This window comes from Prunus mume, linkage group LG6 (genome assembly GCF_029339155.1).
Source record: "Prunus mume cultivar Tortuosa linkage group LG6, ASM2933915v1, whole genome shotgun sequence".
Lineage (NCBI taxonomy): Eukaryota > Viridiplantae > Streptophyta > Magnoliopsida > Rosales > Rosaceae > Prunus > Prunus mume.
The window spans coordinates 7,843,271-7,855,572 of NC_142703.1; the positions used below are offsets into that span (position 1 = coordinate 7,843,271).

Sequence of the window (12,302 nt, forward strand, 5' to 3'; positions counted from 1 at the left end):
CATTGACCATAGACTGTAGACATCATCTCAAAGGTGGACTAACCAAAAATTAAAGGAGGAGGGAGGGAAGCGGTGGCGGATCGACGGCAAAGGTCTGGCGAAGCTTCGATGATGGGTAGAAGGGAGAGGAGAGGAAGAGGGAGAAAGGGAATTTGGGGACATCAACAGATAATGTGAAAACTGAAAAGTCTCTAGGGTTAAGTTTTTTTAATTTTTTAATTAATGATAATTATAAGAAACTGATATCTATAAAAAAAATATATAATTTTAATGAGTTGGATGTCCGTCTCAACTGCCACGTGAGATGATATTTAAAATGTGCTATAATTATGTAGATAAGCATATCATTACTCTTTATTTTGAATATAAGTCATAGTCTAAATCATAAGAGAGAGGGAGTTTTTCACACACTATATACCAAGGTGCCAAGGAAGTTTGAACTTGAGATCACGGATCTCCAAATCAGGGCCCTTTTCCACTATGTCTAGACCCCATTGGCTTACTTTACTTGTAAGTATATAGATAATCGTATGTATCCGATCTTTACATTACTTATGGTTTATATATTCGATGAAGCCTCTGTAAATACATCTACATATACATATATATAAATATACTTCATCAAAAACATGACAGTACGTACGTAGTTCTCATTTAGTTAGTAACTGATGCAAATCGAAGTACAAAAAGATATGGACCGAGCCTCCTATATTGGATAGAGGCCGGCCATTTTATCAGTACATCTGCTGGGAGTGCATAGTAAGTCTATGCTACTAATCATCATCGATCGTTCCAAATCCAAATAGCTTTAGCTCTCATGAGCAAAGGGACAAGCCTGTTCTGTACATGGAGACTCATGACTGTGTTCGTACCTCCCACCAACTCTTGGCCTATGAACACAGCTGGTACACTTGGCCTGCAACCCCGCTGCAGCAGCGCCCTTTCGATTTGCTGCCCGTTCGGCATTTGATCCAGCTCATAAACTGTAGGGTTTGCCCCAAACCCACGTAGGAATGACTTTGTTGAGTGACTCATGCAACATGAACTCTTGCTGAAGATCACCAATGGCTTCTCATCCACCAATCCTGCCACCATGTCCATCTCTCTTCGATCGCTTCGATCTCTTGCTACCTGCCTTTTTAATTGGAGAATTGACTTGAGGTTTTGCTTGATGAGGAACTTGAGATCCATTATGGGTCTATTTATACTGGTTCATATCATTGTTCAGTGCGGTGGGGGATTGCAATGTTTAAAACTTTGATCGACATAGAATATAGAAGCTTTTAGCTAGCTAGTGATTATGTAATTCGATTCCCAAATTACCCTTTATGCATGCATGATTTACTTGGTTCTGTGCAGGACATGATCAACTGAACACTTCGCACGTTTATATGAAATTAGGTATGTGCAGGCATATGTATCTGCCCAGCATTTTGGCAAGGTTGAGGTGAAACTTGTCATTGTGAAAGGGCCATGCATATGGAATAAACAAGTTGCATATACATATACTTACGTGCAAATTGTGACAGCATTGTGGGATCTCTGAGTTCCCAAGTTACCCTTAACGTACCAAACAATCTATAGCCGCAATATATACATTGTCCTTTGCAAGCACCAGATTCATGTTTTGCATGCATTTTATCCCTAACCAAATTAATATTCATTACAAAAATAAACTTAATTACTGGCTCAGGTTTAGTTTGATATTGTAAGTAATTAATGTCAATGTGTGCAAGGGGTTTATTTTATTTAATTATTTTGAGTACGAGCAGTAGTCAAAACTATAGAGGAGAGAGATTTCTCACACATAAAACTATGAGATTCGAACATAAGACCTCTTGTCTGCAAGTCAATGCCATTTTCCACTGGCGGGGTTTATTTGTTATTGTTATTGCTAAGATATATAATGAACGCAACGCAGGAGTTTAGTTTAGGGAAAGTAACCTAAAGGGTATTTTGGTATTTATCCAGTACAACCCAGGTCTCATCATCTATTCTGGAGCATCTAGGTATAGTTTATAGTGGAGAAGAAGTTGGGTTTATGGAATGAGTAGGATAACAAGATTCGTGTACGTCCTCTTCAAGTTCAATTGAAGAGATCCGAAAGCGTGAATATAAAGTCAAGAGAAAGGAAGAAACAATAATTTACGTACATACATAGTTAAGATTCTGATTAAAGGTAAGTTAACAGTTAACTTGCCCCTTGGCAGCATGAAAATCCACCCAAAAATAAAACATTAAAAAGAAACTAAGATCCAAATTATTCAGGTCCAACTTGAACTTGCTAGGCTATGTATCAAGATTTCAATGGTTTCTTTTGGAACAATAATATTAGATTTGTAGATTGTCAAATTTATATATGTCATCAATCATCTTGGTTCCAATTCGATTCGATCTATATAAAAAAAAACCAATTATCTCGTGTGCCAATTACATTAAATATGTTTGGCCCGGTTTGATTAGAGGAGCATGAGGTTCCAAAAGAAGATTGCTTTCACAAAAGCTCTTTCCTTAGCTATATATGGATATTATTTCTTCTGCAACTAGCCAGTTACACACTGACAAAACAATAGAAAAGGATTTGCTTTGGGTATATTCGCCACCTCACCAAAATGATCTCAGCTATCCATCCCATTTGATTTCATTGCCAATGCATAAAGTTTGTCAACCCTAAACGTCAAGATTATGCATGCATATGCAGAAAAGAAAGAAGGATAATCTAGAACATAAATTATGGATAATGTTATAATATATGTTTGAGTTTGAGTTTGACAATAAAAGTAGTACGAGTGGACACGGTTGGGGATATGTAGAATATAACAAATGCGATAGCATCCCGAATGGATTAGATAAAGATTAAAGAGTGCTTGCTTGCTGCTACTTGTTTAGAGTAGAATTCTGCCCTTTTTTGCAACTCCATCTGCTTTTTTAATATATATTATAGTTTGCTTACTAATCCAGAAAAGAAAGAAGATATTTCATCATCAACTAGGTTTTGACTTTAGAGGACTGAGGTGGGCGGTTGTCACTTTGCATATGCTATATGCTACGGGTCCATTTGATAACCATTTTCAATTTTAGTTTTTAGTTTTCATTTTTCATTTTTTATGCTAGAGTATAGAAGAAAATTAGAGTGAGGATGAAAGTATGAGATTGAGTGAGAGGATGAGAGGGAGGAGTAACAAACGTGAAAACAAAAACTTGAAAGTGAAAAAAATTTCAAATAGATTTTTTGTTTTCACTTTTGTTACTCCCCCCTCTCAATCCCATCTTCACTCTCATTCTCTCTTTTTTCCCTTTGTACTCTAGTAAAAAATGAAAACTAAAAACTAAAATTAAAATGGTTCTCAAACGGGACCTACAATTTTAGTGATTTTCCAAATTTTCTTTTGGTCAAAATTAGTGTTTGTTGCCAAGCCCTTGACGCCCAAGCGATGAGAGAATGTGGGGCAAGGATTAGGATTTGTTCAGGTTTTGCTTCCCTTCAATGTAACCAAATAATACATATTCTTAGTACTTACAAGTAAATGTATTGGTCCAAAAACAGATTTAAGAAATAAGGGAAGAATAAAGAGTAACTAACTCGTTTTGCATGCAACGTATCAATGGACTTCTCAGATGGATAAAAAATGGATGTGGCATGTGAGAATCTCTGGCACTGGGCCTCTTAGGAACCTACAACTTGTGGCCAATTGTGTATTCACGCCGGGTACTCAAGTTTCGACATAAACGTCCAGAGAGAAGTCAGAAGAGACACAAATTTGACTACAAAACTTAGTCCAGAAGATGTAGAAAACTTTATACAAATTTATAAATAAACCCAATCCTAGACATGAATAACTCAAGCACTATTTAAACATGAATCATCAACCACTGTGTTTTAGTGAAACTAAAACTTTAAGGAAAACCAATCTGAATATAACCACTGTCTACTGTAGTATCAATAATTAGTTTAGAGCTCAAAAAGTGCTTGTTCACACCACAAATTACAAACCAAGTGATGAGCAAACCCAGTGTGTTTGCATTGTGGTTGCGCTGGCTATTCGATGATCATATTCGAACCACAGAATTATAGTGCTCACCAAGCCCAAATGCATGCTTATGGTATGACAACATAATACTCGAATCAGAAGAATCCGTACTGCTGCTATCTGATTTGTACTCCTTGCCCATCTCCACATCAGGGAAGGATCCTGAGTATATCATGATATGCTTTTTAAGGCAGTGAGTTAAAGCACCAAGCTCTAGTTGCCCTCCCCATGCCGCTGTTGACTCTACTTCTTTACAGTAATTCTCAAACCTCTCTGCAAGTGAATCCTCAGAATCTCCATCTACTGGATTCTCTGACAAAAAAAATGGGAGAAAATCAGATGCATGCTTCCTCATATAAGCAGCCACCATTTCTCGAAGCTCTTGGTACGTGTGAGGTGATGAACCTCCGGAAAGATGGGCCAGCTGATCCTGGATAGCTCGGTAGAGGCAATGACCATCGGGCTTTATTTCATTAATGGTCAAACCAAGGGGTTCAAGCTTTTTCTCTAGTTTCTCATTCTCAATCATTCGATCACTTACAAGGTTGCTCTGCTCTTCTTGAATTCTTTGCTCCCTAGCTGCATCTTGCTGAGCTCTTTTCTCCCGCCTCTTTGAACTCTTGCTGGGCTTTGCTTGGTCAGGTTGACTGGTGACAGAAACACCAGCTATGGCTTTCACTAAATTGTCAAGTTTTGCTTTCTCAGTTCCATTACTGGTGCTATAGCCTAATGAAGCAAGTTCTTCAGCATGTTTTTCTTTAAGCTTAGCAGAAAGCCGAGAAATCTCTTCCTCCACCTGCTTTTTCTTAGCTTTTTGTTCGGCCTTGCTACCTTTGGCAGCTGCCTTCTTCATTTCAATTTCCTTGTCCTGAAGTTTTGATATCTCTTTCCTGTATCAAAGGGGAATACCAGAATTATCTATGGGAAACTTAACAAAGTCGACCTAACCAATTTTTAAGACAACAGCCTCAATGAACCTATAATAAGTCGTCATTCTTATTATATCAACCACTTCTTGGAGAACATGAAAACGCATCATCAACACAATTTCATCAATTCAAATATACTGAAGATAAACCTTCGTATTAGTCAACCACAAGTGCGTTTGACTACCATACACATGTAAATAACAGATCGTATTTGCATTACCAATGTAACTACCAGCCAAATACAACATCATAAGAATATCTAAAAGAAAACAAGTGATAAAAATGCAGACTTGATGAGCAAATCACCTGTGCCTCGAAAGCATTTCATCACGAGTTTCCTGTGTATTTTCAGATGATTTGTCTGACATTGTTTCAGATACTTCATGGGCATCCTCCATTTGAGCAATCCTGAAAGCCACTTTGAACAATAATAGTATTATCCATCAAGAAGATCATAAAGTTTCAAACTTTTCTAAACCCAGGACTAACCCAACATCTAATAAAAGCAGAAAGTAAAAAAATTTCATGACTAAACCAAATCCAAACATGAAACATAACACCACCATATACAAGGAACTTCACTTAAAGTCCAGGGGATACAATAAACAACTTAAAATATACTAACCCAAACTGAGATAATCAAATTCCACACCCATGGAACCTGTAAGTCTAATCAAGTGCAATCCAACCATTTGACAATTAAAACTCTGTTTCGGTTCAAGGATTTGAACCAACGGTTTGGGTGCTTGAATATCATGCTGAGACAATGAACTTGAAATTCCAAATTTATTTTAGCTGATAGGTAGAACGAAATCTACTTACCCGAGAGTCCTTCTTTCAACCTCGATGCCGACCGACCGAAAACTGAAGCGTCCAAATTTATCGTTATCACTGCAAAGCCCTAACCCTAGGGTCGAATTCCGATTACACACTCTCCGCAAAGCCTAATTGAGGTTGGGAAGAGCCAAAGGAAATTTCTTTTTAAATATTATTATATATAAGGAAACATTCGACTATTAATTCGAGGGTTTTGTATTAGAATATAAAGTTTTTAAATGGGAAGGCGCGAATGTAACGCTATCATCAATTTTTTCTCTATTGTGCTATAGGTTAGCATGGTAAGTCACCTGTTAGATTAAGTCATGTGTCCTAGGTTTTGATTTATAATTAGGATTTTGTAATACATAAATGTATTTTAATGATAAGTGTCACGTAACATGTAAGTTCTTACTTAAGTTTTTCTCGTATCAACATTGTTTGCAAACTCACTCATAATGTTGTTAATTTTTTTAGTAAAAAATATATTTTTCAATCTCGACACACAAAGATATTATTAAAATAATTTTGATGAAATTTATAACTATCTTTCAATTATTTTATTAATTTAATCGAATGATTATGTTAAGAGATCACAAATGTTAGAGAATATTTGGGTAAGTAAGATCTTGTAGCACCGGCAGAGGAACACATAGAACCTATTAGATTTGCTTGGGTTTAACGCATATAATCTGAATTTTTTGAGGCATATTTTCCCGTTATGGAGAAAAGTAAAAATTCTCAAGCAAAGGGATAAAAAGAAAAGTAAAAGAGAATCAAGTCTCAACAAGCTATGGGGCCCAAAATGTCCCTCTATTGTTCATTATCTAGCCCATCCTACACAGCACAATTTAAGCAGGAAGTGGATCCAATGGGTTGAAGCCCACCCACTCCCCAACCGAACCAAATTCCACAAATGCCCCTGAGTCATTTTATAGTGAGGGCCTTATATATGACCTTTAGGTGAGGTCCTATCTTTTAACTGTTGAATCAAGCTAACCAATTTGATCTAACGATAATCAATTTATTCTGACAATTAAGAAATAAGACCTCACCTAAATGCCATATATAAGACCCTCACTATAGAAATCTTGAAATGCCCCCACCCTCATCTAGGAAAAATACTTCTCTAACGTGTTTCATTAAAGCGATTCTCGCAACAACACTCAAACCTTGCAGGACAAGGCTTGAGTGCAAAAAGCAGCTTCCAGAGGACTTGTGAAGCCTAGGCAGGCCATTCTTCTTCACTTTCAACACAAAATCCTCATATAATTTCTTCTCCTTATATTATTTTTCATTTTCTACACAAAATTTTCAACACATTCCATACATCAAACAAAATATAATCAAAAGAAAAAACCACAACCAGAGCATAACTAAAAATAAAACATAAACAAAGTATAAATAAATAAAACAAAAAATAAACAGTATTTGCCTTTTATCATGACAAATGGGCGGAGTTGTTGTTAACCTCTCCTTTTCTATCTATCTGAGGAGAGGAGAGGGGTGGCCAGAGGGGACAATGAAACGGCAAGTTATCCAATCGTAAATGGCTTGTCAATGTTGTGATGCGTGTCGACTGATGAGGACAATGCTAAGTTGTCAATGTGATACATGATGATGATGATGAATGGCTTTATTTTTATTCTTTTGATTGAGATGGGTATATGGAGACACGTGCCATATTCCGGATTTTAATATTAGGATTCTTTGCCAATAGAGAAGAAGATCATGCAGAACAATCAAGAAGATGCATTTATTCCCAATCTTCAGTGTCATGGAATGAAGACTTATTTTTTGTCCCTGGAATTTCTGGGATGGGATTGCTTGCAGGGCTGTTTACTCAATGACACATAAAGGAATATTAATAGCTTAGGTATCAAAATATAGATCATAAATATGCATGTGAATTTGATGGAGGGACCATATCAGAAAGAAAGTGAAATTCAATTGGATAAACTCTATCCCTTCTCCACATCAGCCACATACTGCAACATGCAATGCAATCCGAACAAAAACCAGATTGATTAACCAGCTTTATCTCTGCATTTTCCCCCTCTTCTTAGATTTGGGTTTGGGTTTATGGGTGGTGTACGTTTTGTCTCTGTACACAATGCCAAAGTGGGGTCTAAAATTCCTAGCTAGCTAGTCTCTGACTTTGTAAAAACAAATGCAAAGGAAAACGCTAGGGATAAAGTTCATTCTTGTTGTCCCCCTCTTCCCTAAAGAGTTAATTTGCAACCAACCAAGAAATAATATTAATATGAATTAGTATATCTAGATGCGACCATCCAAGAATTAATATTAATTAGTATATCTTGATGCAACCAACCAGGGCCGAAAGTGTGTGTTGGTGGTCAATATATAAACATATATGTGTGATTCTTATTCTCAACACTGTTCATAGTATGGACATTCCAGCAGATCTCAAAATAGACTGAAAATTATCATTACTCTGTGTCTGTGTCTGTGTCTGTGTGTGTGATTATATATATATATATATATATATATATATATATATTGTATATATGCTGCATGCAATTTGTGCATAGCATATAGCAGAGTCGCCATCATGCAAATCATCAGGGGCATTTTTCTTATCCAAACAAATATCTAAAGCAGCTACTACTTTCTCTTTCTTATCCATTTTATGGTTCTTAATTGTTTCTCTCCTTTTTTCTCTCAAGATTAAACAATGCCATCCAACAGCCTCTCCAGCCTTTATAAATAGGCTGATCAATCCCAAACTACACCAAGCAAACCCCAAACCAATTAGCCATTAAGCTCTTAGTACATCTGCTTTTGCTGCTCTTGCATATAGCATTTCCCATCACAAACAAATCTTTAATTAGAGTTTCTGCTTCTGGGTTTTGATTTGCAGAAGTGATCAGCATTGCTAGTGATTTCTCTGCCCTTTATAGTGTTTGCATTAGTCAGTATACTTTGTTTTCTCTAGAGAAATGGAGAGTGTAAGAGAGTTGGCTTCAGAGAAGGCTGCTGTGATTTTCACAAAGAGCTCATGCTGCATATGCCACAGTGTGAAATCACTTTTCTATGAGCTTGGTGCAAGCCCTGCGATTCACGAGCTCGATCGATATGCCAATGGGAGGGACATGGAGTGGGCATTGAGGCAGCTGGGCTGCAACCCTGCTCTCCCTGCTGTGTTCATAGGTGGGAAATATGTAGGCTCATCAAAGGATATCATATCCTATCATGTTGATGGATCTCTAAAACAAATGCTCAAGGATGCAAAAGCCATCTGGTTCTAGCTAGGCTGCTAGCTAGCAGCTTACACCTATTACACAGAAATTAAGCTATGCTAGTTAATGCTCTGTTAATTAGTTCTAAGCATACACAGAAAAGAATCCCAATACCATGCTTCAAGAAAAATGAGTATTGAGGTATATTTTCCTTTTTTCCTTTTTCTACTATGTATGTTACTTCCCTGGCTGCATTCTATGTATGTGAAATGAAGTCAGATCATATGAAAAGTATATCCTGGAGAGTTCTGAAACTTTTCTCCATCAAAACATCTTCTACTTTTACATTACAAGTAATTGGACACTGCAATTTTCCCTATCTGTCAAACCTGCAATGGATCTAACTACATTGACCTATTTATGTATTTGGAATCCCAACTTAGGTGGCAACTGATATGCACCCCACATCGTTATCCAATGCGAGAATGCCACCTAGGTTGGGAAAGAAAATTGGGAGAATGCCACCTATAAAATTTCATGATAAGACTGACTAACTAAACTGCAGCAGGTTTTTCATTTGTTCACAAAAGATTGTTTCCATGCTAAGCTAGATTAAAATTTTATAATAAAATTAAGTTTCAACCAAGCATAACAGTAACCTTTTATCATGATCAAGATTTCTGATCATCTGAGATTTTCCAATACAAAAAACGTATCCCCTAGATTAGGTGGGTCCCTGGTTGAAAAACTGAGAATCGCATTTGCCTATGAAATGTAAAAGGCTATAAAGTTTTTTCTGTTATTATGTGAGTTTGTATATGCATGGAAGATAAGAATCTTTTCTTTGCATATATAATATATATATATATATATATATATATATATATATACTAGGCTGTGGGTGCAGGTTAATCTTTGAAGGAAAAGATGAAATGGTTGGGTGGTTCTCAGCATTCTGACGGTTGGGGCTCTCTCCCTTGAATTCCCCAGAGACTACATGCCAAGTGAATTTTATGGGAAGCCATGTGCATGACAGCTACTGAGGGATCAGAGACAATGAAGCTTTGATGCCTTTAGGCTCCTATAGCTAACCTTTTTTGGGCCTTGTATTCCTCCAAATCCAAAAGGCCAAAATGTTCTTCCATATGTACCCTTCATCTATATAAAGAATAAGCAATTTAATAAATCAGAATCTCTGCAGGAGTATCTGATATGAACATCAAAAGAATTTAGATTTTCACTGATATGTTATATATGCTGATTGATGACTCATTATACTCTAAAAAGGCTTGCTCCAAGAATAGGAATATCTGGCCTCTTCATTTATACAGAAAAGAGTTGCTCTTCTAAAACGTATGGTGATCATTTCCATATGCCTATCCACATACATGTGGAGCATGGAAAAGTTTGGAAACTTAACAGTCTGTATGAACAATATCTAAGCTAGCTCTCTCACGTACGTGCGTGCCACATGTACGTGTCACGTGTGAAAAGGAATCGTTCAAGTTGGTGGACGCAACACAACAGAATCGCAGCCACCGAAAGCCATCTATCTCATTCCCCATTTTTCTGCTCAAGGATTCAAGGAAGGTGATTTAGGGAATCTGGTATAAATTGATCCCAGCTGCCTTATGGAATAACTTTCTACAATTTTGTTGTGTCTAGACAGAGAGTATATTTATATTTGGTGTTTGTTTCCATTAAATTTGTATAACCTGAAGAAATGGTGCATAGGCGATACACGTAGGTCGCATATAAATTACACCACTCAATATATATGCAGTCATATACCTGAGAGATATTAATTCACTTCAGCTAAGCATGTACTGCATGCAGTAAATACATCTGCCAAGCAACTTGTTCAGTCTAATAGATGTTTGGAGTCTTTATCTTAAAAAGTAGCTTTTCTTTGTTTGGGCATCTAAATAAAGACCATCCTCTTTTGAATTTTCTTGTTCAAAGAAAAGCAGTCCACCCTGCTAATGCTGTCCCTATAAATAGTCCAGCAATTGAGAGCTCAAATATTCAAACAACCTTAAGCTTCAAACTCTTCTCTCTAGCCAACCTAGCTAATTATCCATCTCTTCTCCTCATCATAACTCCAAAAGCCAATTTAACCATTGGATCGAGTTCAGTTTGAATTCGATCCGATGGTTCTGATAAAGTTTTAAGTAAACTAGTTGTCTTAGGTAATCCAGAGGACTACTTTTTTCCTTGGTTCTTTTTTTCCCTTCAAGGCAGAACTTTGCCATATTGGGAGGATACTCTTGATCAAGTGTTTTTTTTTATCAAGATGGACAAAGTAATGAGGTTGGCATCAGAGAAGGGTGTGGTGATTTTTAGCAAGAGCTCATGTTGCCTGTGCTATGCAGTTAACATTCTATTTCAAGAGATTGGGGTGAGTCCTGTGGTTCATGAGATTGACCAAGATCCTGACGGCAGGGAAATGGAGAAGGCTATTTTGAGGCTGGGGTGCACTGCCCCCGTGCCGGCCGTGTTCATAGGCGGAACCCTGGTGGGATCAACCAATGAAGTCATGTCCCTCCACCTAAAAGGCCAACTCATCCCAAAGCTGAAGCCTCACCAGCAGCAGACTATGTCTTAATTAAAACTACTCAAATATCATGTTGGAAAAAAAATAAATTGGCTCAAATTAGTACTCTCGTAGTGAGTCTGCATGCAAAGTCTATGTAGTAGTGCTTCTTTCTTTTTTTTCTTTTTTTTTTCTCCTTGAACAAGTTATGTAGTGTTTGATGTGTCTAGTGCTCTGTAACATTTGATCAGATATAGCATGTATTCTATTTCCTATTCTTAATGAAGTTAGCTTTATATAATTTCTGTCTTGGTGTGCAATTTTGTAGTTTGCTGCTTCCCCACTGCCACTATACAATGTCCAAAATGAGAACAATACCATTTTAAACTATGAAATCTAAAGATTGCAGTAATGCAGACTCTAGATCATTTGGAGATCTTAAAATGCTCTCCCTTCGTACTTCCCCCATGCAGAAGAAAAGGCGAAAAAAGAAGAAGAAGAAACAAAGCTCTCTCTCCACAACGTGAAACAAAATGTAAGTGAATAGCCAGTTTATTCATTATTTGTTGTTGTTGTTGTTGTTTTCTACGGTCAACCTCTACATATAGAATATCCTGAAGTATACTGTATGCTGAAAATTCTCTGAAATGATTGGAAACAGACAGAGCAAAATATCAAGAGTTCGGGATTTAACTAGCTTTCAAATCATTATAGTAAATTGTGAATCTCTTTTTTTTTCTTTTTAAACCCTTTTTAAGCGTTCTGAGAAAAGTTGCAACGGAAAAATTGAGGC

General features: G+C 36.9%; 4 protein-coding genes across 5 annotated transcripts; 2 read left to right on the forward strand and 2 right to left on the reverse strand.

Annotated features, from left to right (window-relative positions):
- Positions 1-617: 617 nt before the first annotated feature.
- On the reverse strand, positions 618-1,209 carry LOC103333873 (monothiol glutaredoxin-S1-like). The gene has a single exon (XM_008236781.3). It carries the CDS (start codon positions 1,189-1,191, stop codon positions 781-783), a length of 411 nt encoding a protein of 136 aa, XP_008235003.2. The 5' UTR covers positions 1,192-1,209; the 3' UTR covers positions 618-780.
- Positions 1,210-3,896: 2,687 nt separating this feature from the next.
- Positions 3,897-5,966, reverse strand: LOC103333872 (Cysteine proteinases superfamily protein). 2 transcript variants are annotated; one of them, XM_008236780.2, is made up of 3 exons: positions 5,783-5,966; positions 5,267-5,378; positions 3,897-4,921 (listed from the first exon to the last, which is right to left on the reverse strand). In XM_008236780.2, exons 2-3 carry the CDS (start codon positions 5,356-5,358, stop codon positions 4,051-4,053), a joined length of 963 nt encoding a protein of 320 aa, XP_008235002.2. In that variant the 5' UTR covers positions 5,359-5,378; positions 5,783-5,966; the 3' UTR covers positions 3,897-4,050. The 2 variants fall into 2 exon arrangements, with proteins under 2 accessions (XP_008235002.2, XP_008235001.2); XM_008236779.2 differs by having other exon boundaries at positions 5,267-5,368; positions 5,783-5,964.
- Positions 5,967-8,383: 2,417 nt separating this feature from the next.
- LOC103333871 (Thioredoxin superfamily protein) lies at positions 8,384-9,306 on the forward strand. The gene has a single exon (XM_008236778.2). It carries the CDS (start codon positions 8,737-8,739, stop codon positions 9,043-9,045), a length of 309 nt encoding a protein of 102 aa, XP_008235000.1. The 5' UTR covers positions 8,384-8,736; the 3' UTR covers positions 9,046-9,306.
- Positions 9,307-10,855: 1,549 nt separating this feature from the next.
- LOC103333869 (Thioredoxin superfamily protein) lies at positions 10,856-11,810 on the forward strand. Its single transcript, XM_008236777.3, has one exon. The coding sequence runs from the start codon at positions 11,270-11,272 to the stop codon at positions 11,579-11,581; it is 312 nt and encodes a 103-aa protein (XP_008234999.1). The 5' UTR covers positions 10,856-11,269; the 3' UTR covers positions 11,582-11,810.
- The last annotated feature ends 492 nt before the right edge of the window (positions 11,811-12,302 follow it).